Source organism: Dipodomys merriami, unplaced genomic scaffold (genome assembly GCF_024711535.1).
Source record: "Dipodomys merriami isolate MVZ:Mamm:240054 unplaced genomic scaffold, mDipMer1.0.p SCAF_48, whole genome shotgun sequence".
NCBI lineage: Eukaryota > Metazoa > Chordata > Mammalia > Rodentia > Heteromyidae > Dipodomys > Dipodomys merriami.
The window spans coordinates 4,669,166-4,697,093 of record NW_027206046.1 but is presented as its reverse complement, the minus strand read 5'-3'; the positions used below and the strand labels follow the sequence as shown (position 1 = coordinate 4,697,093).

The 27,928-nt window shown below is 44.7% G+C and overlaps 1 protein-coding gene across 28 annotated transcripts in view; it reads left to right on the top strand.

Annotated features, from left to right (window-relative positions):
• Tpm1 (tropomyosin 1) overlaps positions 1–21,007 on the top strand; it is a 28,857-nt gene extending 7,850 nt beyond the window's left edge. For 4 of the 28 annotated variants that reach the window (XM_069995226.1, XM_069995244.1, XM_069995222.1 and 1 more), the window contains 7 exons: positions 6,940–7,073; positions 9,421–9,538; positions 10,620–10,690; positions 11,454–11,529; positions 11,942–12,004; positions 12,543–12,612; positions 20,160–21,007. In XM_069995226.1, coding sequence (XP_069851327.1) covers positions 6,940–7,073; positions 9,421–9,538; positions 10,620–10,690; positions 11,454–11,529; positions 11,942–12,004; positions 12,543–12,612; positions 20,160–20,242 — 615 coding nt within the window. In that variant the 3' untranslated portion in view covers positions 20,243–21,007. Of the gene's footprint in view, positions 1–6,939; positions 7,074–9,420; positions 9,539–10,619; positions 10,691–10,943; positions 11,020–11,453; positions 11,530–11,941; positions 12,005–12,542; positions 12,613–13,900; positions 13,984–15,842; positions 16,129–19,113; positions 19,772–20,159 lie in introns of those variants that run through there. The other 24 variants (XM_069995223.1, XM_069995221.1, XM_069995235.1 and 21 more) reach the window with 9 other exon arrangements.
• The last annotated feature ends 6,921 nt before the right edge of the window (positions 21,008–27,928 follow it).

Below are 27,928 nucleotides of genomic sequence, written 5' to 3'. Positions count from 1 at the left end.
CTGGCTAAGGAGGTTGGCTTTGGGGCTGGGTGCAGCAGAGGTAATGGAGTGTCCATAGACCTGTTATTAAAGCTGCCCCACAGTGCCACACCCAGCATTCCTTCTCTTCATCCAGCAAAGGCTCTTCAAAATGGCCAGCTTGCTTCACTACATAGAATGCTTTCTATTGAATGCTTTTAACATTTTTTTTTTCTTTTTATGCCAGTGTTTGAACTCAACACACCATCCCTTGGCTTTTTCACTCAAGGCTGACATTCTACCACTTGAGCCACAGCTCTACTTTTGGCTTTTTTTTTTTTTTTTTGCTGGGTAATTGGAGATAAGAGTGCTTTTATGCCTGGGCTAGCATTGAACTCCCAATCCTCAGATCTCAGCCTTCTGAGTAACTAGGACTTACAAGAGTGAGCCACTGGTACCTGGCTGCTTTTAACAATTTGGTTTTTTCTTGGGACTTAAATGGAGAGGGGAAGTGGGCAGAGTGAACATTTGGAATGCTTTGTGGTTTCAGATGTTTATGGTGGAGGGTGAGAACTCCCTTCAGGGAACAGGAATGTATGATGCTGTAAAGGGTAGCCTAACCCTGGTGAGTGATGTGAGACACAAAAGGCCACGTTTTATGAAGGCGTCCTTCTTTTTTTGCTTGCCTTCCACTTTGGGTGTTGCTTTTGAAGCCGAAACTCCTGGACCAGTTGATTAAGTACGCAGTTTTTGTTCTTTGCAAGGCTTTATGTCCAGAGTGGTTTAAACAAGTTTCAAATGTTTCTACAAGTCTTGAAACCCATCTATGTGGGCAGAGGTTGAATACTGGGTAAGACCATTGAAAGGAGAATTTCAAGTTGAAGAATGTTCCTGACTTCTAAAGTGGGAATTCCATGTAGCTACTTTCAGTAGTATTCTTAGCTGTGAGTTAAGCTAGTCCTAACCACTGGGCAGTGAAGACCATGGTAGTGACATGGAGTAAGAAAGCCATGAAACCCTGCAGGAAAAAAACAAATTGACTGGAGAGTTGGCCTGAGTTCAGCTCCTCAGCCATTCAGACAGGGCTGTCATTAATTGGCCCTGTTAAGCCAGCACTTACCTTGGAAAAAGCAGCCAGCCTATATTTCCTCCTAGTTTGTTTTTCCAAGGTGTGTAGGCCCTTCACAGTCTTGGAATAAGACTACTTTGCTTGATGTAATGGCTAACTGTAGTTCTTAGGCCCATGAGGGTTTTTTTTTTGGGGGGGGGGGTGTTGTCTTTTTTTTTTTCTTATGGCAAGAAAGAGCTAATCCTCTTCGCCCCTTTCTAGGTAGACCAGCAACTGAGGAGCCTTTACAGTTGCAACCAGTAGGTTCTTAATAAGTAACTTTATGAAATCATGGAAATAACCAGTTTTCAAGATCTTTCCCAGCCCTTCCCTTTTCCCTCTTTTGGGCCTGGTAAATATATCTGGGACCAGGAAACTGGGACTAGGCATGTTGTGCCTGCATCCAGAGCAGCTGTAATTGGAGTGTGTACTGTACTGTGAATTTCCGCTTTCCCTGGTAGGCATGACAAGGCACTGGCCACAATACCCTGTTCATGTCTACCCACCCTCGTTATGCAAATATGCATCATCAATTTCAGGCTCTGGCACAGATCATAGATGGAGGAGGTTGTGTTTATCTGCTCTCTCTGGGAGTGCCCCTCCAATGTCACCCGTGGTTGGCTTTTCCCCCTTTTTCCTTACCATATAAGGGCAGGAGTTTAGCTTGGCCGGAGTCATTTGGTCTTACGCAGAATGTTGGGTGAAACCTCTTACAACTCCAGTTTACATGAACTAAAAGGATCTGACCTTTGGTCATCTCATGCTGCATTCTGCTTCGGGCAGGGCTTTGAAAAACCTATTCAGAGGATTCATCTTAAGGATATGTAATACTATTCTGTGTTCTATACTGGCTAAAACATCTGGAGTTGATGAAAATTGGCAGGCTTTGTAAAGTTTCTTTCAGATCAGACTTGGCAAAACATTTTGCTATGTAGAGATGGGCATACTCTGATTTCTGTATACTACCTCATTGGGAGGAATAGTGTTGAAATACCTTGCTTTCTAAGTAGGTAGCCTGTTCCTTATTTGGGGGTGAGGAGAGAGGTGGGCATGGAGAACTTGCCCTTGACCTCTATGTGTAGGTAGCTAGTACCTGTGGGAGGCGAGGCAGGGTGTGCTTAATCAGCCATCTTCAGGAAGACATTGCCTATGGCAGCAAGCTCTTTCTGAGCAGCTTGTTCTGTGCTATGACACAATAGTACTTTGAAATAAAAGGGGAAAAAAAAAAAACCTAGCATCCCAAAGGGAAAGACTTTGCTGGCAGTGTGGACACATGGGCCACTTTGAAAAGAAAGCTAACTCAGTTCACTCCGGGTGATTTACATGCCTAGAAGTAATTTGCATCTGGGGATCTTGACCCTTTCCCAAAGCCTTGCAGGTTTAGATCCGGCTTTTAAATGACAGGTGATATGTGACTGTGGGCTGGTTCTGGCAGAGGCAGCAGCAGATCACCTGAGGTGAGTGCTGTTAGGACCAGAACCTGAGGAGATAATCTAGAGATGCCTCAGAACTGAGAGAGCACACCAGAAACCAGAGCCTGTGAATGGGAGGGCTGTGGGTCTTCAGAACACAGACTGTAGTAAACAGAATGAGGGGTACAAACAAGAGAATGGACCCTAGTGGTGAAATTTAACTTATCTTCAATTGTAAGGAACTGGTGAAAATTTCTGTGAGACCAGTGTAATACAGCCTGAGGCCAGAACCCAGGGCCTCCCTGGGAGGAGTTTGTAGAAAGACCCTAAGCAACTCTCCTTGGCCTGCTCCAAAACGTCTGGATCCTAAAAAAAAAAAGATGTTTTATGTCCTTATGTTAGCTACTTACTACTCATTGGATTATAGATTACCCCTTACCCTTTAGGTTAGCTTTCCATTTTACAGTGTTATTAAACAAGGACCAAGATGAGTTTTCTAATGCTGATTTGAAGCTTGAAGTAACTGTTCTGGTCTTGGTTAGGGTCTGTCCCTATGGGTTCCTCTTTGAGGAATTGGGATAGGTGCTGCAATGGAAACTTCCCATTCTGCTGTCAGTGGCGACAACTCTGGGGTTGAGGTGGGGACTTGAGAACCAATCCCAAGGCTTCCATGAGACCAACAGGAAAAAGGGGAGAGCAGAGCAGCACCCCAGGAGTTAGGGGACTTGGATCTCTTGCACTGGTGATAGATAGCCTGAACAGGTTTAGTACTCTGGGTAGAGAGTCCTCCTCCCTCTTTGACTTGTAGACTGCTCCCTGGGCTGTTCCCCTAGGATAGAATGTGACAGCTTGAGGGAGGGGGAGGAGTAGAGGACAGGGTTTGCTTATTTATAGTGCAAGTTCCTGCCTTCCCTCCTCCTCCTGACTTCTTGAGTCAGAATCTCTATGGGGGAGGTCTGGGAGTCGTGTGTGTGTGTGTCTGTGTGTGTCTGTGTGTGTGTGTGTGTGTGTGAAAGAGTAGTTAATTGGAGATAAGAGTTTCACAGACTTTCCTGCCAGACTGGCTTTGAACCACAGTCTTCAGCTATAAGCCTCCTGAGTAGCTAGGATGGGCCAATAGTGCCCAGCCTAGGAGTCTGTTTTTAATATACATCTCCTAATTGAGCCTGACACCCAGAAGTTGGGCCTGAGTGATACTCAAAAGACTCAGTGAGAACCTAAGTTTGTAGACTTAACAATAGTAAGTAGTCCCATAGGTCTACTATGACTACACCAGTCCTGCCTTTGTCCCAAACTGGTTCCTGGAAATGGGTCTCCATTCCCAGTGTTGAATGGTATCATTGGAGGACAGAAGCCTTAATGTTAAATTAGGGTTCTAACAAGTGCTCACAGGGGAGAGCCAGGTAAGAGAGAGCACAGAGTGATTGAGGAGAGACTTTCAAGTCGGTTGATCTTGTATACAGAGGCAGGAGGGAACACGTATGCTGTTGCCTTCCTCCCTGGGGCTTCAGCTCTATGAGGAGCTGAGAAATGAAACCTAGCTGTCACCCGTCGGAAAGTTATTTCCCCAGAGCCTAAACAGCTGTCCCTCTGTGAGTACAAAGTCCTTGCGGTTTGGGCCCAGATCTAAAGCAAAGCATGGAACTTTGGTGGCTGTAGAAGTGTTGTGAAAATCTTGTTACAGATCTGTGATAGGCCACAGCATCTGTATCAAGGGAGGGTATTTGCTTTCTGAAAGAAGGAGAGAGAGTGACTTTGAGCACATGTTTTGGGTTCCTAAGAGTCTTTTTGGTGGTCGTTTTTGTTTTGCCTTTCAAGGTTGTTGGATCATTTCCATTCCTCACCCCCAAATCCCCCCCCCCCGCTTCCTCTGTCCCTTTCTCCTACATAAAAGGAATAGATTTCCACACAAATGTGAAGAAATCTGACCAGATTCCAAAATACACCTCTAATGTATACATCCTTCCAATGTTTTTACCAGTATGAAAAATGATTTTTAAAACTCATTGTCCCTGCTACCCTTCCTTCAGATAAAACAAACCAACACCGGCTGTCACCTGCCAGTCGCCCCTAGCCAGGTGCAGTTACTTCCTGTGCTGAGGGCTGACTGTGTGTGTGCTGGCTGTGTGGATGCCAATCCCCAGCTCACTGAACATTGGTACTGCTCCCTGCCTCCACCAGCCATTACTCTGTGTGATCATTTTCATTGAGATGAATGTTTCCAGTCTTTCATCATGGTCGCAGAGGCCTATTTACCTCTTCCCCAAAGGAAGCTTGGCATTTATCTAACTAAGTGTTTGGGAATTCCTTTGACTGGAGGCCATGACACAATATATACGTTTGACTTTACCTCTTGTGGCAGGCCCGTGAGCTGAGGAAGCTGAAGACTTGTCTCACTGAGTCCACACTCTACAGAGAACTGCTTTCCTAATTGTAAGAGCTGACAGTGCTAGAAAGACAAGAGGTATATGTAGAGAATATAGCATGGGGTCCTGGACAAACCACCTTCAAAAATAAATGGAAAGCCAGGCACCAGTGCCTCATGTCTATAATCTTAGCTAGTTTGGAGGCTGAGATCTGAAGATTGCAGTTCAAAACCAACCTGGGCAGGAAAGTCTATGAGATTCTATCTTCAATTAACCACCAAAAAGGCAGAAGTGGTGCTGTGGCTTGAGTGGTAGAATACTAGCCTTGAGGAAATTCAGGGACATTGCCCAGGCTCCAGGACACACTCTCTCTCTCTCTCTCTCTCTCTCTCTCTCTCTCTCTCTCTCTCTCTCTCTCTCTCTCTCTCTCTCTCTGTCACACACACACACACACATACACAATGAGGGGGAGCAAATAGTACCTGATCTTCATGTAATTGGTGGTAGTATTTGGTGGTATTCATTTTGTGGTATTAGGGTTTGAATTTCATTTCGTAGTTGCTAATCAGGGACTCTACTGCCGAGCCATGATTCCAGCCCTTTTTGTTCTGATTTTTTCCCCCACCACACACATACACACACCTCTTTTTTTTTTTAATGTTATTATAAAGGTGATATGAGTCATGTAATGAGTATACTTCTTTTTGGACAATGTCACCCTGTCTCCCCTTTCTTTGCTCTGTCCCAGTTTTTCTCTCCCATAATTCATTTTCAGCATAGAATCTTGTGAGTACCACTGCTGCATTTGTTCACCCTTCCTTCCTCCATTTCTGTGCCCCTCCCAGACCTCCCCTAAAGACAGATAAAAGAGCAAACAAGACAAAATGTTCTGATTACTTTTTTGAGATAAGGTATCTTGGCTTTTGTTGTGTCCCCTTATCCCCCAACCTGGTCTATGATGCTCCTGTTTACAATTCCCACGATCATGATGACAGGTGTAAGACACCATACTAGCCTTTTCTGTTGAGATGGTGGGGAGGTGGGGGGGGGGGGTCTCCTGAACTTTATTTGCCCAGGCTGGCCTGAAACCTGGCCCATCCATGTATTTAGGATTACAAATGTGAACCACTAGCTTCAAGCTTCCTGCAGTCTTTAATATAGCCATTATCAGGATGCTATGAGAGCTCTCAGAAACATAGTAACAAGTGATTGAGAGACTTGTAATTATTGTAGCCCCCCCCCCCTCCAGAAAGGAACATTGTATTTCAAAGAGAGAGTCCAACTGTAAGGAAAAAAACATTGTATCCATGTTATTTTTCTCCTTAGGACTTTGATTCTTTTTCTGGTAGCAACTTTGTCTTGTTAGAAATTCCAGTAGGCTGAGGTCCAGAATACCTGGAAATTTTGTCTTGACCCTGTTCCAGTGTGACTAGTTACTCTATAAAGGGTTATGGAAAAGATGAGGTGAGGTGGGGCAGGTTCTAGACTGCGGATCTCCATATGGTAAGTAGTTTTGAAACCACTGCATTCTAAGGCTCCTTTGAGAAAGTAGCTCTGGGTTGGAAGTGTGGCCCAGTTGGTAGCCAGTGAGCAAAAGCAGCAGGTACCGAGTTTGAGTCCCAGTCTCTGAACAAAAAGAAAAGAGAAAGCAGCTCAGAGAGTCAAGTGAAATTCTTGATTCTAGTGACTGACCATGCTGCAAGTATCTCGTGCCTAAGCTTGGGAAGTTCTGTTGTCTCTGTATATCTCAACCCCACCTCCAAGTAATTGTGGGGGCAGTAATAAAACTGTCTCCTAGCAGGCAAAGAAAGCCAGGATATTGAAATCTGTGGGAGACTAGAACCCTGGGAGTGTTTATTAGTGGTGCATTTGATGAAAATTGTGCATCTACATTTGTGCTTATACAAGTGTGTAAATCATCTTACGCACATATCTCAGAACCCCAGAGTTAGCCAGGACTAACTTAAGATAGCTAGCTCATCACTAGGCCCAGACTTCCTGTCTGAAACAGGCACTTCAGTCCCTGCCACTTCCTGAAGTTACCACCCTCAAAACTTTCTCTCCAGCTCAGACATGCCTTTCACTCTCTGCCTAGGCTGAGGCCGACGTGGCTTCTCTGAACAGACGCATCCAGCTGGTTGAGGAGGAGCTGGATCGTGCTCAGGAGCGTCTGGCAACAGCTCTGCAGAAGCTGGAGGAGGCCGAGAAGGCAGCAGATGAGAGCGAGAGGTGAGAAGGCTTCATCCAGCCCCATTTAGCAAAACGTTTCCTCCTTGGGGGATGAGATCTAGGGCTTCTCTGCATATTGAGGTTTAAATTTTTTACGGTCCTTGGAGGGCAGTGGGTGTAGCTCAGTGGCAGCATGCTTGCCTAGCATGCACAGGCCCTGGGATTTTACAGTCCCTCATTAAAATGTCTACTGTATGAGTCTAGGTCCCCAAATTGTAAAAAGGTTTAAAAAAAAAAAAAAGATCTTGCTGCCATCCTCACCACCAATGAGGAAGACAGAATTCTGGAATACAAAGAAATTCCAGGGATACAGAGACTTTTTCCCCCTGCTTATCACATAGACTTTGTAACTAAAAATGGATCAAGAGCCAGGTGCCAGTGGCTCATGCCTATAATCCTAGCTACTCAGCAGGCTGAGATACAAGGATCTCAGTGTGAAGCGAGCATAGGCAGGAAAGTCCATGAGACTCTTTATCTCTATTTACTCACCAAAAAGCTGGAAGTGGAATTGTGGTTCAAGTGTAGCTGTCACCCTTGAGCAAAAAAAAAAAAAAACTAAGGGAAAATGCCCAAGCCCAGTACTGACACACATGTATGCATATGCACACACACACACCGCTCTACAGACACACATGCACACAAATGTATCAAAGAAACTTAGACATAAGAGATAAACATGAGGCTGCCGCTTGCCAAATAGGTGGAGGATAAAGAATCTGTAAAGCAAAACATGTGGACTCATACTCAGTACACATAAGACATATGTGTGCTTGCAGGTGCAGTCCACCTGCTTCTATCTGACTCATTGAGGTAAAGGAAAGCTTGTTCCCGTCTAGACCAGCCAATGTGTTCTGGAAGGCTCACTTCCTCAAGCTGATGTGTTTATCACATTCCATAGACACACCCCAGGCCAGACTCCCATGAGCATTCTGCCAGCTAAGGGATGAGGGATGGCATAGCTGGGTTAGGCTAAAACTCTCCAGATGAACCTATCTATGCTATTTCCTGGGCAGGTGTTAAGGTCCTTATTCCCTGTTTCTTTTTTTCTTTTTACTTTTTGGGTCCAGTCGTGGGGCCTGAACTCTGGGCCTGGGCGCTGTCCCTCAGCTCTTCAGCTCAAGGCTAGCGCTCTACCACTTGAGCCACAGCGCCACTTCCAGCTTTTTTCTTTTTGCTTATGTGGTACTGAGGAATCGAACCCAGGGCCTCAGGCATGCAAGGCAAGTGCTCTATCACCGAGCCACCTTCCCAGCCCCCTTCCCTGTTTCTTAATGTTGCTTCACTAACCAGAAGTATGCACGTATGGTGGTGATGTGCCTGACTTCTTCCTGGTGCACATATAGTAGTGTTGAAGCTGACTTTTTCCTGAAACAAACCATCCAGTGAACCTCGCAGCCAGTCTAGTTGTTAGGCACTGCTACAATAGGACCTTAGAGATTCTTTTACTCCAATCCTTGGTTTTATAAGAGAGAAAAACTAGGGCTCCAAGACTGACATCTCTCCAAAGGCTCACAGCATACTTGTGGCCAAGTCAAAAAAGTACTATTGCCTCCTTAAATTCTGATCAGTCAGTCCCAGTATATTATTCCATAAATCTATAACTACCAGATCAATTAACACTTTTTGATATGTAAGATGGTGCCACAGACCCTAGTATACATAAATCAGCAAAGAAACAGCGTAGTCTTATTTCCCCATACCCTATTTAGAGAAGATTCCATTACAGGTAGAACTTAGTTTCTTTTGTTTGTTTTTTTGTTTTGATTTGGTTTGGTTTTTGTGCTCAAGGCTTGTGTGCTTTACCACTTGAGCCACAGCTCTACTTCTGGCTTTTTTTCTCTTTTGGTGGTTAATTGGAGCTAAGAGTTTCATGGACTTTCCTGTGCTGGCTGGCTTCAGTCCTCATATCTCAGCCTCCTAAGTAGCTAGGATTTCAGGTATGAACCACTGGTGCCCATTTAGAACATTGTTTCTTATCTGTGGAATAGGTGTGTGATGATAAATCTGCTCCTGTTATATTCCAGCAGTGATCTAGCTCAGAAAGGGAGAACAATTCCTTTATATTTAATAAACCCTGATGGCTTTTCTTGTTCCCTTGCTTCCCAGATGCAAACAGATTCTGACTTGTACCTTTGATTTAACATTAGGTTTTGCCAGTGCCCAAAGTGTGTGATTACATTCACAATGACCAGAGAGGAATATTGCTTCATGATTCAGAACGTGGAAGTAGCTCTGTGCTCTGTTCTGGTCTGCCATTCTCACTAAGCCTCACCAGACCAGAGCAGTGCACAATGAGTTGAGGAGGTCAGCTCTGTATGTTGGTTTTCCTGTTGGTCTTTCTCTCCAGAGGCATGAAGGTCATTGAAAGTCGAGCCCAAAAGGATGAAGAAAAAATGGAAATTCAGGAGATCCAGCTCAAAGAGGCAAAGCACATTGCTGAAGATGCCGACCGCAAATATGAAGAGGTCAGATCCTGGGGCCCAGAGTCTTGTGGAGTTCCAAGAGTGGCCTGGAGGCAGCAGTATTACAGCCTTGATTCCTAGATGATGCACTCTGCTTCCCTGGCACAGTGGGTGGTTTTAAGGAAAAATTCCTTTGTCTTATTTTAATTGGTTCTCATTTTTGAGCCTACCCAGGGATCCCAGGTCTATCAAGAAGGTGGTCAGTAGCATTAGGAAAAAAAAGATCAAAATTCCCCCCCCCCCCCCCAATGCGTCTAAGCCTAGGACAAAGATTTTTGACCAGGAACAGGAAAAGCTGGGTCCTTGGAAAAGGAGGTTGTGACTACAAGGTGTTCTTGCAGTGGGGTTCACCTAGCAGTTCATCCAGTCCATGGGCCATGCAGCTGCTCAATAGATTCATGGAGGCCCCTTTTCCGGGGTGATAGAAACCTGTCAACTCAATTCCTCATCATCATGTCCTCATAAAAGTGACCTGCATTGCAAACAAACAAAAACAAGATGTTTCATTGTATTCCTAACTGTGTCACATCATGGCTGTCCTGGCTCTCGTCTGCATTTTTGCTCCAGGATATTATTCTCTACCCACTAATCTCGAGCTGCTTCAGAGGACCCTTTCTTCTCTCAGGTCCTTTCTGTGCCTGGATGCAGATTTGCATCGGTGCCCAATCCTGTCCCGGTAGCTCCTCTGCGTTTCTCACCGCCTCCACAGGAGGAGGCTGATGGGCAGAACTAATGTTGGGGAAGTACCTCGGGTTATTTTCAGGGTTTTCTTAGCAGTCTCCACCTCTTCAGTAGAAAATGTGTCACGGCTCATCACACTGCTATTTTTGAGATTGCAGATTTTGTATTTCTCATTCCACACTTTGGTCTCTCCGTGGTATAATTATACAGACGTCAGCGTGACACCATGATTGTAGCTGGCCATTCTGGGTCTTGGTGGGCACCTCTCTGGGCACTCCCAAGGGTGAGGTCACTGGAGTGAAGAGCACTCTGTCTAGACAAGAATTTTGGCTTTCTTCCCCCCCCCTCCCCCCCACAACCCATCAGCTCCATGGTGTATGTGTGTACTGTGCTTGTCCTGCAGGTGGCCCGCAAGCTGGTCATCATTGAGAGTGACCTGGAACGTGCAGAGGAGCGGGCTGAGCTCTCAGAAGGGTAAGAGGGCCGCTGCCCAGAGGCCACGAGTGGGGTGCTGCGGAGCAGTGACTAAACAGCATGACCTTGTGGCCGCTGCACATTGACCTGTTTCCGCTCCCCCTCCTCCCGTGCACATGTGATGTGGATCAGCCACGAGCGTGGAACACGGAGGAGCCAGCGGGGTGTCTGTGTGAATGCGTGTAGCACTGCATGCCTTACCTGCACACTGATTTTGTGAATGGCCTTGTGCATTTCCTGTGTCCACTAACAGCCAAGTTCGACAGCTGGAAGAACAATTAAGAATAATGGATCAGACCTTGAAAGCATTAATGGCTGCAGAGGATAAGGTACTGATAGCTCATGTGTGGTTCCTAGGTTTAACTGCAACCCAGCTTCAATGCCTCCTGGTTGGTTTGGTGTAACGACTGCACCTTCACTACACCTCTGCTGTTTATATCTTGCTTTGAGTGCTTTCTCTTGGTCCTTTATGCTCCTTTGTTTTTCCCCTTTGTAAGTACTCAGTCACTCTTCATGGCGGCCAAATAAGAAGCCAAATTATCACCCTGGATTTTTTTTGTCACCCTGCTTTTCCTCTGCCGTGAGGCTGGAGGGCAGTGTCTGTGTAAAACTAAGCCTTTTCACTCCTGATGGTTTGGCTACTTTAAGGCAGCCCTTCATCTCTAGGACTCGGTTTTCATTTTTTTCCCCCGTCCCTCTCCTTTTTCTCTCTCCTTTCCTCTGGCTTGTCTCCACCCTTTCTGCCTCTGGTCCAAAACATTAGCAAATGTGCCGAGCTTGAAGAAGAATTGAAAACTGTGACCAACAACTTGAAGTCACTGGAGGCTCAGGCTGAGAAGGTAGGCCAGGAGCTTGGAGTGGGGAAGACATCTTTTCAGCATGGCTGCCACCGGTGACAGTAGCCCAGGTGGCTTTCTAGTAAATGACAACATTTTCAGATGATTTCCTGATGGCAATTGCAGAGAACAGGATTTAAGATTTTTTTAATAGAGAATGTATTTTATGTTGGTGGGTCAATTTAATTTAAATACAGTGCCAAGGAGATAGTTATCTTGTTCTTACCCTATGTAAAACAATAGGCAAGAAAGCAGAGAATGTATTGTAGCAAGCCATTTGATATTGGAGGTTCTGTTACCTGTGAGGAGATCCTTAACATCTGTTGGCTGGGTTGGCACAGTCTTGGTGTTAGAAGGCATAAGGATGGACTGGGAGCTACAGCCTGACATCTGGAATGTTCTTTTCTAATTACAGTACTCACAGAAGGAAGATAAATATGAGGAAGAGATCAAGGTCCTTTCTGACAAGCTGAAGGAGGTAATACTAGGATAATTTTGCATGAAGCCAACTGGATTTTTTGTTGTCAGTCCTGGGGTTTTAGTGCTGTCCCTGTGCTTCAGTAAGAAGGCTAATGCTCTACTACTTGAGCCACAGCTTCATTTCCAGCTGTTTGCTTTTGTTTAATAGTTAACTAAAGATAAGTCTCACTGGCTTTACTGCCTGGACCAACTTTGAACCACAGTCCTCAGATCTCAGCCTCCTGAGTAGCTAGATAGGATTACAGACATGAGCCATGGATGCCTGGGTCCAACTGGATTTTTAATGAAGTTTATTTGCACTGGAGCTAGTCAGGGTTTTGTTTTGTTTTTCATTTTCAGGCTATGATGACCCAGGCCAGGGGTATACAGGGCTAGTCTTGGAATTAATGTACTCTGCCAGCTTCCATCACTCGGTAGTGACTGAAACAGACTAGTCCTTTCCGATCCATTTCCTGAGTGATGTCCTTGAGTTTTGTGGTCTATAGTTGTTAGAACTATGAAACTTCCCAACTTTCACTCAATTTAAATCCTTATAGGCTGAGACTCGGGCTGAATTTGCAGAGAGGTCAGTAACTAAGTTGGAGAAAAGCATTGATGACTTAGAAGGTAAGATCTTAAACTTTTTTTTTTTTTTTAATTCTTATGGTTGAATTCTGACCTGGCAAATTGATTGTCCAACCCAAGTTCATCCACTGTGATAACCTTTGCTATTGTACCTTCTGCCTGACTATCCTGTGACTCCTAAACTCTTCGACTGGTTCTTGAGGTGACTGGTTAGCCATCAGACCATGCATGTCAGGTTGTAATGGCAGATGTCATTCGGCCTTCCCTCATGCTCCTCAAAAGTGTGTCCCTATTTGACCAAGGTGCTTATGTGTAAGAATAAAAATCTGTTTTGTGTCTTGTTATTCCTCCTAATTGCCAGAACAGTATGAATTTTAGATACAACCTATCTTGCAAGTATGAGTTCAGTGGAAGGTCTTATAGTTTAAGTTATTCATGAGCAAAATGCTCTAATCACATGGCAGTGTATGGTTTGGGAGTCAATAGGGCATTGTAGCTTGGGAGTATTCTTAAGCATCTCCCCACCTAAAGCTTTTAGGTTTTATTTAAATAGCAACCACTGTATCTCATAGAAATTTTAAATGTTAGGTGTTGAGGATTGTGATTGGTTACCTGTATCTGTAGGTGGGGAAGGGAAAAGAGTTGGTTATAACCAAGATATGGTTGCTAAGCAACCAAAGCAGGAAGCATCATCACAGCAGTACCACCCTAAAAAGTATCGCTGTCCTCTTTTATCACGCCTCCTGGAGCTGTAGCCAGTGGCTCAAGTGGGAAGGCCACTGTAGTTCAGGTGATACTAGGAAATAAATATCCCTGGGTATGCCTAGTTTGGTCAGGAAGTTAGTGGTTAGAAAGTGAAGCCAGTGAAGAATTTAGTCACAAATGCTGTCTTTGGGGGTATTTTTCCCATTGTTTATAGCTACAGGTGGCTGACTACCCTGGGGTGATTTAAACACAGCTTTGTTTTAAAAAAAAGTTTGTTGTTGTTGTTCCATTACTCACCAGGAGAGACAGCTGGCCTTCTGTGGCTTTCTTTCAGGTTTAGCAGAAGTCTCCTATACCTGCCATATTTGTTACACTTTTTCATATTGAATCTTTCTCCTTTTATTTCCTAATGGGTTTTGTTCTGTTTTTTTTTTTCTTTCTCAATTTATTTAAAACCAAACCGCACGCCTCCTGCTCTGGCCTCCTGCTGCGGCACCACTCTCCCCTTCATGCATTGCCTTTTCTCGCTGCCATGTTGGGATGGCCCATGCCATCCCCCTTCACCCTTCATCTCTTGGTCACTCTCCATGTCCTTGCATCTCTGCCTTCCACTTCCTGCTCGTAGATGAGCTGTACGCTCAGAAACTGAAGTACAAGGCCATCAGCGAGGAGCTGGACCACGCTCTCAACGATATGACTTCCATGTAAATGTCCATGCACCCTGCCTGCTCCATCGGCACCCGCATGCTTCTGTGATGAGCTCCCCTTGGCTCCTCCCTCCCACTCCATGACCTCCATCTGCGCGCCCTGCTCTCTGCTTTCTTGCACAACCTGGGTGGCCCTTACCCTTTTTACATTGTACGAATCTGAACACCAAGTAGATCAGTGCAAACCATGGTCCTTTGAGAATCATCTTCCTTTAGGAACACTGAGCTAGTTTGTTCACACCAAGTAATGAATATTGAATTCTTGGAATAGGAACTGCCTTCAGTACTATTCTTAAGAAATCCACTAAAAAAAAAAAAATGGCCCTGTGGCTCAAGTGGTGGAGCACTTGCCTGGAGCCGAAGAGCTCAGGGAGAGCATCCAGGCCCAGAGTTCAAGCCCCACTATCGACACACACACACACACATATCAGGAAAAAGAAGTCCACTAAAACTGGGTGCCAGTGGCTCATGTCTATAATCCTATGTACTCAGGAGACTGAGATCTGAGGATCCCAGTTCGAAGCCAACCTGAGGAAGCAAAGTCTGTGAGATACTTCTCTCCATTTAACCAGCAAAATATCAGGAGTAGAGCTGTGGCCCAAGTGGTAGAGTACTAGCCTAACTGACAGCATCCGGGCCCTGAGTTTCAAGTCCCAACACTGGGACAAGAAAAACAAAAAGCCACTAGACTCAAGTAAAATTAAAAGGCCATTATGTCACATAGGAACTTTGGAAGAAATATCAAAATTGAGATTCCATCAAGTACAATTTGATCGTTTTTATAAAAGCAATGTAAACATAAGGAAACCATAAAGAATAAAATAGATTATCAAACATCTGAGAAAAGGGAATTTGGTGTGACCCAGTCCAACCTAAAGAGCTTTCTGGAAGCACATCTCCCTCACAAAGTGAGCACACCGCTAGTAATCAAGTCTATAGTTTCCTCTGTTTACAGTAAAAGGAATTAAAGTCCCCACCATAAACATTGGCCACAACCCGTGGCAGAGATGTGGGAAATAAAACAGCTGTGCAGCTGACTTTGGCGTTTCCTCACATGAGGCAGTATTGTTGGAGTGAATAACCTTGTTCTCACACAGACTTCAAACACATACAACTAACTCAACGTATTGCTAACCAAATTTAAACTTAACCTGCCTCTTTAAGTTCTAACCAGGAGTGTTTTCACACTGGGTTCCACTAATGCTAAAAGTGTGGCTTTCTAGGCTCACTTGTTCGTTCTTTACCCGTGCAGAAAACCAAGTAGTTTGGAGAGTGTAGCATGTGCTTTGACTTTAGGGGCTATAAAATCCCAACCCTTAGAGGCCTAGTAGTCCCCATGGAAACAGTGCCTCTTCTCCCTCACTTGGAAAGGGAGGGGTCAGCTCATCTGCCTCTGAGGTCCTCCCCAGCGCGCAAGTGCAATCTATGGGAAAAACTTGGCATCAAGTATGATGATGAGATAACCCAAAGAAAGGTTTTGGGGGTTGGGGGTTTGGCTCAATTGGTAGAGGCAATCAGTGAACAAAAGCAACATCAGATGCCAAGTTCTAATGAAGCAAAGTCCATGAGACACAGATCCCAATCTCATCTGAAAGAGAAAAAAAAGGTTTTGCCTAAAACTGGCTTTTAAATCCTGTTCCTGGGTCTTCCCTAAAGTTGACTGGTGATAAATAGCCCAGGTCTATACCAGGATGGACTGACCCCCAGAGAGGTTGGCACCACTGTCAGCAGTAGGTTTTGCACATCTGCTTCTCGCCTACGTTTCAAGTGCTGTTCTCATCTGTTCATTTGATTTCCCTTTTATTTTTTTCCTGTTGTGCCACTTTGTTCTTTTCTCTCCCATCTTTTGTCTTTATACAGATAAGTTTCTTTGCTTCACCTCTCTCAAGACTCCTTCCTCGAGCTGGATGTCCCATCTCTCTGAGTTCTGCATTTGTCTGTTCTCCAGCTGACCCTGGTTTTTCTTTTAGTACCCACCCTAGGGCCAGACACATTGCTTTCTGTTGTTCAGGAGCTCTTCATCCAGTGTAAAATAAACAGTGTAGTAAGCTCTTTCTGTTTGCTAGCCTTTCTACTTCTTATTTATTGACCTTTCATCTCAAAACTGAATAAAACTATAATTCTGCTTCATGCACCTAAGGATTAATTTCTGACTGCTGCTTTTTTTTTTTTCCATTCTATTTTTGTTTGGACAGTCTCTTCACTGTGTTGCCCAACCTGGCCCCAAATTCACAATCCCCTTTGCTCACCGCTCCAGCTGCTGGGATTACAGGTGTATACCACCACATCCAGCTATGTTATCCAAGTGTCTCTAAAGCGGTAGTTCCTTGTGGGGACTTGTAAAAATAGTTCCCAGGGCTACATCCTTGCCAGAGGCCTGAGCATCGGTGGTTTGGGGCCAAGAATCTCAGTACAGGAGACAAGTGTTTGTTGGAACTCAGAAAATCTGGTATGAGCAATGTTTTCCTCTGCCAGAAGTCTAGGTTGGGGCTGTGTTGAAAAGGATATGGCCCTGCTCAGAGAGGGACTTGGCTAATTAAGAAATAGGTGCACAGCCATCTGATGACTCCCTATACTAGGCATTTGCATATGAGAAAATATGGTGAAGAGTGGAGATTCAGACAGTGGGTGCTTTGGTTGTCCTTCCCCTTGTTCTAGCTCAAGGAGATCCACGTACAGGTACCTTCATTTTGGTCAGGAAAAGGACATCTTAGATTTTCTAAATATGATAGCTATATTTGAGTCTTGGTTTTCATGCTGTAAGCATGTGTGTGTGTGTGTGTGTACATATGTATACACACACGTACACACACATACTTGTTATGGGGTTTGAACTCAGGACCTGGATAGCACTGTCTGTGAGCTTTTTCACTCAAGGCTACCACTTCGAGCCACAGTGCCACTTCTGGTTTTCCCGGGGTTAATTGGAGATAAGAGTCGCAGGCTTTCCTGTCCGGGCTGGCTTTGAACCACATTCTCAGATCTTAGCCTCCTGACTAGTTAGGATTACAGGAATGAGCCAACAGTGCCTGGCACATCATATATTGTTTGTAGGGTTGTACCAATATCATTTTGGGTTTATTAGCTGAGATTTCCTCTTTCCTTCCCCCACCCCCATTTGTGAACATTTTTTTAAAATGTAACCATTAGAGTTTGCTAATTCCCCCAAAAACAAAATAAGTAGTAGAGAAAATTGTTCACAGTACAAATTGTATTTTATTTGGTCCTTGCTATTTAATGCCACAAACAGCAAATCTGAGTTCTTTCTGTTATTTTTTTTTTCAATTGCAAAATTAGAACTTTTAAATAACATTAACTTCTTAGTTCCCAACATTTCCCCTTCCTCAGCAGGAGGGGTCTATTCTCCTTGTTTAAGACACACCTGTTTTATGCAAGGTTGGTTCATTGTTAGCCCAGAAGGGATGATGACCACTATCCCTAGATAAACTTGACCAACCCTGGAGACAGTGTCAATCACTGTGAGAAGTCTTCAGAGCAGAGAAAATAGTTCTGTATGCAGACTGTACATTATTTTAGTAATGGTAAGTTAGACTCCTAAATTCACAATCTGGATATTGTCTCTCTCAAGAGTACAAAGTCCTCTCCAGTTTTTTTTTTCTTGTTCCAGAGGTTCCTTGGGCTCACTTCTCACCTTGATTCCTGCCTTGTTCTTTTTTTCAAATTCAGAGAAACAGACATGACCCTTTTCTGGGTCATCCTGCCCTAGAGGATTTTCTATAACCAATCTGCAACTTCTACTGAGCAAATATGAGTAGGGATATGGAAGAGTAATGGATGGGAGATGTAGGCTGAGGTGCTCGAGAACAAGTGCACAGAAAAGGGGTGCAGAGCAAGCTGGGTTTGGGAAGAACCTTGGGGTCCAGGCTTCTAGTGAAAAAGGCTATCCCAAGGCTGCAGCTGCTTCAAAAACCCAAACTGAACTGAACCAGTCACTGCTGAGTCTGAGCACCAGTGGTCTCAGGTAACCGGGAGCCTGTGGAACAGGTGTGTTCATATGTTTGGTCCCTGTCCTCAGGCCCCCTGGGTCCACCAGCTACATGGCAGTTCACAGAACAGGCCTCAAGAAAGCAGAAGTAGGGACCACAGTTATTGAAGCTGAATTCATAGTGATTCTCTGTGGTCTCTCAGACTTCTGTTCCAGCTAGCCATACATTTGGGGTCAGCAAACAGACATGCCTGCCCATGCCAACAGTTGCCCAGGCTGACGATGTTACCAGCTTAGTAGTAGGGTTTACATTTACAACCTCCAAGCATATGCCACATGCAAGGCCAAGGATATGAGAAGAGATGAGACCAGTATCTTGTCAGAATACAAATGAGTGAGGTGAGTGTGAACTGGGAGTCACTGAACATCCCCTCCCAAGATCATCAGATACAGACCAAGTTGTACTTGGCAAATTGCAGACCTTCTCACTGGTCTTCATGCAAGTTAATCCACATCCCTTGGCACCAGAGATGATTGCCAGGCTATCCTCTTGGAGTATACAGATGAATTCTGAATTAATGTCAAGGGGAAAGAATGTTCTTTTGCTATCTGATAAGATTACACACCATGAAAGTTGAATGAGAGTTCAATAAATGTCCCCTGGTGATGGGGGGAGGGACAGGAAGATTAGTTGTCTCACCCATTTATTACTGCCTGAGCAGAAAACCCATGCTATGCTGTGAGGGCAGATATGGGGGATTCTGGAGTAGTACACAGGAATGGTCTCCAAAGAGCTTCCCTGCACCCTGGGAAGAGAACGGCTTCAGTTCCCAAAGCTGCTAAACAAAACTGCACATGACTGGGTTCACAAGATGGTTTTGTGAGGTATAAGAGACACTTTCCTTCCCCCTCACCCCCTTCCTTCTCCTGTCCTGTACCTCTCCTCTTCTCCCCATTAAGGAAGAGATCCTGGCCTGTCCTCCTCCTTTGTTCTCACCCACCCTTGTGAGGGAGAGGGCAGATGACCCGTGGTAAGGATAGACTGTTGAGCAGGAGACCAGCTGCCGTCCTGCCTGGGGTATCTCTGTGTTCTCTGTCTATTAACTGCCTCTTGCCAAGTCTGCCTAACCTTACTTCTTCTTTCTGTCTCCTCTTTTCTGCTAACCTGCTTGCTGACCTGTACAGATCAACTCTACCAGCAACTTGAGCAAAACCGCCGCCTAACTCATGAACTAAAGCTGGCCCTGAATGAGGATTAAAAACTTAAAAGTGTGAGGAACTTGGGCTGAATTAAGCATGGTGCCCATGGGAGTCCACTCAGAGGCTGACCTGACCTTGGTTTCCCTCCATATCTGAAGCAGTAACATTCTTTTAAATCCCAGACAGCTTTTAGGATAAAACATGCCTCTCCACGGAGAAATATTTATAACTCAGCACCCTTTTCAATAGCAGGTCCTTTTTGAACTGAGGGCCAAAACACATTTTCTATTTCTTCTAGACAAATATATATATACATACATGTGTATATATACACACACATATTTATATAACCCATATTTGTATTCCTAGCTTCATTCTGGCATAGTATTTGAAATATGATTAAATGTACCTATGCTCAGGCAAAGTAGCTTTTGCAAAGAGGAGTTCATGCTAGAAGTTCCCAGTTGTCTGAAAGGTATGCTTTGTTCAGTTTAATGGTGGTGTTGGCATCTGCTGAGAATGTCATGCTAATAATAAAACAGTATTGAAAAATATTAAGAGAATGTCCTAATGAAGTGCATGAAACATGTTGATAACTGTTGATGACCCACAGAAATAAATCATTTGAAAAGTTAATCCAAAACCTATTTCTGTCACCTCTGTTTTCTGTGAGGCTGTGTTACAACACGATTCCCAGACCTTTAACTGCCTGTAAGTCAAGTGTCTGCCAGTGTTCATTTCCCCCATTAGTGTGATCATCGTGCTGCCTCTGTATTTGGATTTGTACCCCCCACCCTGTTCCCACACTCGCCCTGCTGGTGCAGGTGCTATGGTTATTTTCAGTCCCAGATCCCCGCCCCCAACCCTCCCCCTGCTCGGGTCTTTGTTTGGAAATGAGTGATGTCTTAAAAGCATGCTGAGTTCTAATCATCGCCTCCTGTGTTTGTGATTGATGTGCCTGCCCCCTGTACAGACCGCCACTGTGTCCCTAGCGCAGCTATTCATGACTCGCTTTTCTAATCTCACCACAGAGAAAGTGGCTCATGCCAAAGAAGAGAACCTTAGTATGCATCAGATGCTGGATCAGACTTTACTGGAGTTAAACAACATGTGAGAACTTCCCTAGCTGCGGCCACATTGCTCTATTTTGTTCTTGTTTTGTGTTGTGTTTATTTTTGTTGTTGTTTTTGTTTTTAAACACCTGCTTATCATGAAAGCCCCTGAATGCATCTTTACTTAATTTACCACTGTCTCACCCACGTCCACAAGAGCCTGCTAGGGTGGGTGGGGAACACAGGCGAGCCACAGCAGGCCATGAGGGCTCCACGTGCCATTGCCCAGGTCCACGTTGCCACACTTAGTAGACTTCAGACACGCAGGGTGCGTAAGTCAGTACCGGAGTCCTCACCAAAGCACAAAGACTTTACTTGAAGTGCCAACCATCCGGTCAGCTGGAGGGTGGAGACAATCAGGTGTGGATTGGTGCTACTTTAAATAAACAGAGGTCCCTTCTGTTGAATATTGTACAATTCTGAGTTGTGTCCAACACTAATTTATTGTAAGTTTTACTGCAAGATGAGACCACAGATCCCGTATATCTGTGACGTTGAGGCCAAGGGTTTGAAAGCACGCTCGCTCATTGCTCTTCTGTGTTTAAGGACTCCGTTCCTTTCTGACTAGCCCACACTCAGCCCTGTACCACTCTAGGATAGCACTGAGGTGGACTTCCACGCTTCCCCAGTTCTCCCTGCTAAAGTGAAAAGTCTTAGGCACTACACGCAATGGATCAATCAAAACCATGCTTTCAAAGAGTTGTAACTGTATGTAAACATTGTATAATGGAATGGAATAAAATGCACATTGTAGGACATTTTCTAAATCTGTTTGTCTTGTCATCTGTTTTTACTTAATGAGCTGTAGGCTCAAAAAAAAAACTGACCTCCCTGCCTTCATACAATTTTTCTTTCTTTTCTTTTCTTTCTGTCTTTTTTTTTGTCAAGGTGATGTACAGAAGGGTTTCAGTTACATAAGTAAGGTAATGAATACATTCCTTTTTTTTTTCTTTTTTTTTTTTTTTTTTTGTCAGTTGTGGGGCTTGAACTCTGGCCTGGGCAATGTCCCTGTCCTCTTCAGCTCTAGGCGAGCACTCTACCACTTGAGCCACAGCACCACTTCTGGTTTTCTAGAGATTTATTGGAGATAAGAGTCTCATGGCCTTTCCTGTCCAGTCTGGCTTTGAACCGTGATCTTCAGATCTCAGCCTCCTAAGTAGCTAGGATTGCAGCCATGAGCCACCGGCATCTGGCCCTTCTTTCTGTGCTGGCCTTGGGGTTTGAATTCAGGGCCTGGGTGCTGTCTCAGGGTTTTTTTGTTTGTTTTTCTGTTCAGGGTAGTGCTTTATCACTTGAACCACAGCTCCTGTCCCAGCTTTTTAGTAATTAATTGGAGAGAAGAGTCTCATGGACACAAAGCCCCAGCTGGCTTTGAACCTTGATGCTCAGATCTCAGCCTCTTGAGTAGCTAGGATTGTAAGTGTGAGCCACTGGCAGTGCCTGAGCACACAAGATTTCTTTAAATGATTTCATTCCCAGGCAGCCAGTGTTGCATGTCCTCTCCAGAGGCACTGAAGGCAACCTAGTTTGGGTCTGTTAAAGTTACAGCAAACGGGAAATCCCCAACAGTACTGCTCCCATGAGTCCTGGTGATTTTTTTTCTGCTCTAAATTATGTGAGTTCTAAATTCCAAAATAACATCTTCATTTTCTCAGAGTTGGAAACTAAAAATATCATTGTTTGTTTCCATAGTTCTTGAAGACACTAAGCAGGCAGAAATAGATTCTGAATAGTATCAGCTGGCTATGGTAGAGCTGCTTTTGGGAGGCAGAAATGAATGTTTTCACCAAAAGGAGAATAAATGAAAATACCCTTAAGTTAGGTATTGCTAGCTGGGCACTGATGGCCCACACCTATGATACTAACTACTCAGGAAGCTGAGAGCTGAGGATCATGGTTCAAAACCAACCCAAGCAGGAAAGTCCATAAGACTTATCTCCAATTAACCACCAGAAAACCAGAAGGGTGCTGTGGCCCAAAGTGGTAGAGCACTAACCTTGAGCAAAAATCTCAAGGACAGTGCCCAGGCCCTGAGTTCAGGCCCCACAACCAACTAAATAAATAATGCTGTCCCTATAAGCTGGGAGCTGTGGCTCATGCTTGTAATCCTAGCCACTCAAGAAGCTCAGATTTGAGGATTGTAGTTTACAGTCAGCGTAAGCAGGAAAATCTGTGAGCATCTCTCCAATTCCAGCAAAAAGCTGGAAGTGGAGGTATGGCTCAAGTAGTAGGACACTAGTGTTGAGTGAAAAAGCTAAGGAACAGCTCCCAGGCCCTGAGTTCAAGCCCCAGTAATTGCACCAAAACAAAACAAAATCCCTTCTGCAAAATGATGTAGTCTGCGAGGCAATGAGCCACATAGCTTCTAGTTACTACTCGAAAAGTCCTCCCCTCATCCAGGGCAATTAAGTGTGCTGAGTCTCAACCTTCCCTTTCTTACCCTGCTGGCACTCAGAAGGAAAATGGCTCTGCCTCACTTCAATCCTGGAAGTCCTCCCTAAACCCAGTCTCCCTCCCCCACCCTCCCCTCAGGAGCCAGCTCTGTATCCAAACAAGGCCCTCATATGAAATAAGCACCTAATAGATAAATATGGGGAACCAATAGGTAATACTGCCTAGTGCTTGACACAGTGCTGTCGACCTCGACTTGCCATGTGGCCTCTGAAGACCGAAGAGGTCCTGGTGAATTGAGAACACTTAACTGTTCTGTATAAGGCTGGCAGATAGCACTTATATACATGAAAGCCTTGTGCTCCCAAGACTTCATTTAGATTCTCTGTTTTACTAACAGGCCTGGAAAGTCCAATGCACAGCTCACAAGCCATATTTGACTCTTCACTTGTCACAGTTTTTGTTTTTGTTTTTTTACCACTCCTGGAGCTTGAACTCGGGGCCTGGGGGCTATCCCTGAGCTCCTTTTTGCTCAAGGCTAGCGCTCCACCACTTGAGCCACAGCACCACTTCTGGCTTTTTCTGTGACTGATTAGAGGTAAAGAGTCTTGGGCTTTCCTGCTTGGGCTAGCTTCTAACCATTATCCTCAGATCTCAGCCTTCTGAGTAGCTAGGCTCACAAGCATGAGCCATCAGCACTCCACTGTCACGGATATTTAACAGGAAAAGAAACACTAGAGATAAGGGAAAACATTTGAGCAGCATGTTCAGATGGTAGAAGAGGCAGGAAAGATGTAAGTGGAACGCAGTCAGTGAGTATAGTGAAGACCACAGGGAATGGTTTAACATCAAACTGCTCTGGGTCCCAGGGAGCCAGTAAATCAGTTATGAAGCGCACTAGGTCAGTCTGAAGAATGATTACCTCTTTCAGATTCACATACAGAGAGCACCCCTGAGTGCCATGCTCCTTGGATCTGGCCCTCTATGATTACCTCTGAACAGGCCAACCCACGAGGTTAGAGATTAGGACTAGGGGATGAGAAGGGACAAGGCCGGAAGCCAACAGAGTTATCATTTAGAAACCCAGAAGTGTAGAGAGAGTTCAAATCAAGCTTTGATTTCAGGATGGGCCACAGGCATGGTTGCCCAGTTAGGAGAAAAACATGGTGAAACTCCACCATGAAAGGGTATAGGAGAGAATATGGGCATCTTTAATGAAAAAAAAAATCTCAGTGAGAGTTCTATCATCTTTTTTTTCTTTCTTTCTTTTGCCAGTCCTGGAACTTGAATGCTAGGCCTAGGCTCTGTTCCTGAGCGTCTTTTGTTCAAGTCTAGTACTCACCAATCGAACTACAGAGCCACTTCCAGCTTTTTCTGAGTAGTTTATTGGAGATAAGAGTCTCACGGACTTGCCTGCCCTAGCTGGCTTCGAACTGCAATCCTCAGATCTTGCCCTCCTGAGTAGCTAGGATTATAGGCATGAGCTACTGGCACCTGGCTACCATCTGTTTTATATTGTGCCTGTCCTGGGCCTTGAATTCAAGGTCTTGGTGCTGTCCCTGAGCTTTTTTTTTTTTTTTCTCAAAACTAGCTCTCTACCACTTGAGCCACAGCTCCACTTCTGACTTTTTGCTGGTTAAATGGAGATAGGAGTCTCATGGACTTTGCTTCCCCAGGCTGATTTCAAACTATAATACTTAGGTTTCACACCAGCACCCATCTGTTTTTAGAAGCAAAAAGGTACCTTGTGGACACATTCAGAACTCTCAAACTGTCAGTGATACCCAGCTCCCTCACTTGGCTGCTCCTAGAAATGGCATTAACAGTAACAAACCCATCTTTGTGCTTGCTGGTTTGAGTCCTGTTTTCCATTTGAGTGTGTGTTCGCCATAACTTAGTCAACACTACTTACAGATGGATTTTTTAAAATCTACAATGAGATTGTACATAAAGGGGAAACAAATCTGAGTTCTCCAAAACAAAAGGCACTAGTGTGTTCGATGGAGTTATCATTTATTGAACTGAGACAGAGGTTTAGCAAGAAATTAAAAAATACCATCCAGGTGCCAGTGGCTCATGCCTGTGATCTGAGGATCATAGTTCGAAGCCAGCCTGAACAGGAAAGTCTGTGAACTCTTACCTCCAAACACATACACACACAAACACAAAAGCTGAAAGTAGTGCTGTGGCTCAAGTGGTAGAGCACTAGCCTTGAGCAAAAAAGCTCAGGGACAGCACCCAGGCCCTGAGTACAACCCCAGAACCAGCACATGTGTGCACACACACACACACACCACACCAAATCAAGTGATAAAAGCTGATTCCTGCTGCCTGTGTTTTATTCCCATTTATTACCAAGGCTGAGGAGAATGAAGAGGCAAATCAAGGCCTTATCAGAAAGAACCTGCCAGAGCTGATGCCCTGAACTTAAATGCTAAATCAGCAAATAGCTGCCTCACCTCAGGCTCAAGCAAAGCCAGAGGAAAAGGAATCCTGGGAGAGATTATCTATTCAAGGCCACTGGGCCTTGAATTGAGATGAGTTGAGTTCAGGTCAGCAAAGAGCTGGTTTTGTATCCTGTTCCATGGCTTGAGACCACTTGGGCAATACCTTATATGTGTATGTTAGTACTCTAGATTGAATTCAGGGCCTTGGTGCTGTCCCTGATCAGCTTTGATCAACACTAGCACTCTACCACTTGAGCCATAGCTCTATTTCTAATGTGTGTTTTTTAGTGTGTGTGTGTGTGTGTGTGTGTGTGTGTGTGTGTGTGTGTGTGTGTGTGTGTGTGTGTGTGTGTGTGTGTGTGTGTGTGTGTGTGTGTGTGTGTGTGTGTGTGTGTGTGTGTGCTTAATTGGACTTAAGAGTCTCACAGATGTTCCTGCCTAGGCTGGCTTCAGATCAGGCTGTGAGTTTCAGATCAGCCTCTTGCTTGAATAGCTAGGATTACAAGTATAAGCCTTGTGCCTGGTTACTTTTTTCTTTTGAAAGGAAAATCCCAAATCCCATTGTCCTGGAGGCCATAGGTTGTATATGTAGCCATAAAGGCCCACACATAAAAGACAAAATACAAGCCAGGTGATAGTGGCTTCTGCCTGTAATCCTAACTACTCAGGAGGCTGGGGATCACAGTTCAAAGCCAACCCAGGCAGTAACACTCATGAATCTCTTATCTCCAATAAATTACAAAAAAAGCCAGAAGTGGAGCTGTGGCTCAAGTGGTAGAATGCTAGCCTTGAGCAAAAGAAGCCAGGGACAGGACCCAGGCCCTGAGTTCAAACCCCAGGGCCTGGAAAAAAAGACAGTCTGGGGACCTGCCTAGCAAATGCAGGCCTTGACATCAAAGTCTTAGTCCTGCAAGAAAGAAAAAGAAGAGGGAAAAAAAGTGGGGGTGGGGGAGAGAAAATACATCTGTTGCTTGGACAGACTATCCACAAAGAAACCCTAGCAATTGTTCCAATGTCCTTCATCTGTGCACAGGAAGTAAAAAGTTTTGTCAACACTACTCAGATTTCACTTTTAAGCAAAGCATTTGGATTTACTGCTGAATGCAAGTGAAAAAGAGCACAGAATTTTGCCCCTATGCCTGGCAGTAGATGTACATCCGGGTACCTCAGCCTTCATCCCTTCTACAGAAGACTTAAGGCAGCAGCACAGTGCTCCCTAACAAGTCCAGAGGAAAGCTGATGATGGGAGGTAAGCCATATATAGATTGTGTGTGTGTGTGTGTGTGTGTGTGTGTGTGTGTGTGTGTGTGTGTGTGTGTGTGTGTGTCTTGTTTCATCTCCAGGGCCTCTCTGGGCATGATGGGCCAGAGGAATGAAGAGATCATGGCTCCTAGTGGAGATGAGGGTAAAGATACAGGGCTGGAGGTAAGGCCTGATCTGCTTGCAGCTCAGGATCTGGAAAAGAACCTTCCCAGTAAACTCTCAGACTCACAAATTAAACATTAAACTCCCAGGTGCTTGTCCTGGAATTATAGAACCTTTACAACTTCAGCGAGTTGGGTTTTTCAGGGGCTGATTTTATCCTACACCTCACACATTTTACCTCTACTGGCTTCTAAATGCTTTGCCTTTTCCATTTATCTATCAAAGTTTTTGTTCATCACTGTAACTTTTTTTTCCCCCTTTTTTTGGTTGGTCTTGGGGTTTGAGGTCTTGGGTGCTGTCCCTGTGCTTTTTCACTCAAGGCTAGTGCTCTACCACTTTGAACAACAGCCCCACTTCTGGTGATTAAGTGGATATAAGTCTCATGGACTTTCCTGCCTGGGCTGGCATTGAATTGTGATCTTCAGCTTTTAGCTTCCTGAGTAGCTAGGATTATAGGCATGAGCCACCAGTGCCTGGCTGGTAACTTTATTGGGCCGGAATATTTCTTACTTTCCAATCCTTGTTTTATGATCTTAAAAACATTTTCTTTTTTTTTCTTTTTTTAATGTGACGCTTTATTTATTTATTTATTTATTTTTGGTTCCGGTTGTGGGGCCTGAACTCTGGGCCTGGGCGCTGTCCCTCAGCTCTTCAGCTCAAGGCTAGCGCTCTACCACTTGAGCCACAGTGCCATTTCCGGCTTTTTTCTTTTTGCTCATGTGGTGCTGAGGAATCGAACCCAGGGCCTCAGGCATGCAAGGCAAGTGCTCTACCACTGAGCCACCTTCTCAGCCCCCTTAAAAACATTTTCTTAAACTTGTGGTTTTACCATACCTTGTATTAGGGGACCTCTCAATCATAAGCAGGCCACTAATGGTTCACACTTATGATCCTAGCTATTCAGGAGGCTCGGATTTGAGAATCAAGGTTTGAAGACCCTCACAGGAAGACAGATCCAAATTTTCTTATTTTCAGTTAAACAGCAAAAAAAATCTGGAAGTGGAGGTGTGTCTCAAGTGGTAGAGCACCAGCCATGAGTGAAAAAACACTGGGCAAGAGCTAGAGGCCCTGAATTCAAGCCCCAGTACAAGCACCACCACCCCCCACCCAAAAAAGCCAAGCACTAATAGCTCACACCAGTCATCCTACTACTCAGGAGGCCAATATCTGAGAATCATGATTCCAAAGCCAGCCTAGGCAGGAAAGTCTGTGAGACTCTAATCTCCAATTAACCATCAAAGGGCCAGAAATGGAGCACTAGCCTTGAGCTAAAAAAGCTCAAAGACAGCACTCAGGCCCTGAATTCAAGCCCCAGGACTGGCACCAAAAAAAAGAGAGTAGAGTAGAAAGAAATAAGAAAAGAAAGAAGGAAAGGAGGGAGGAAGGAAGGAAGGAAGGAAGGAAGGAAGGGAAGGAAGAAAGAAA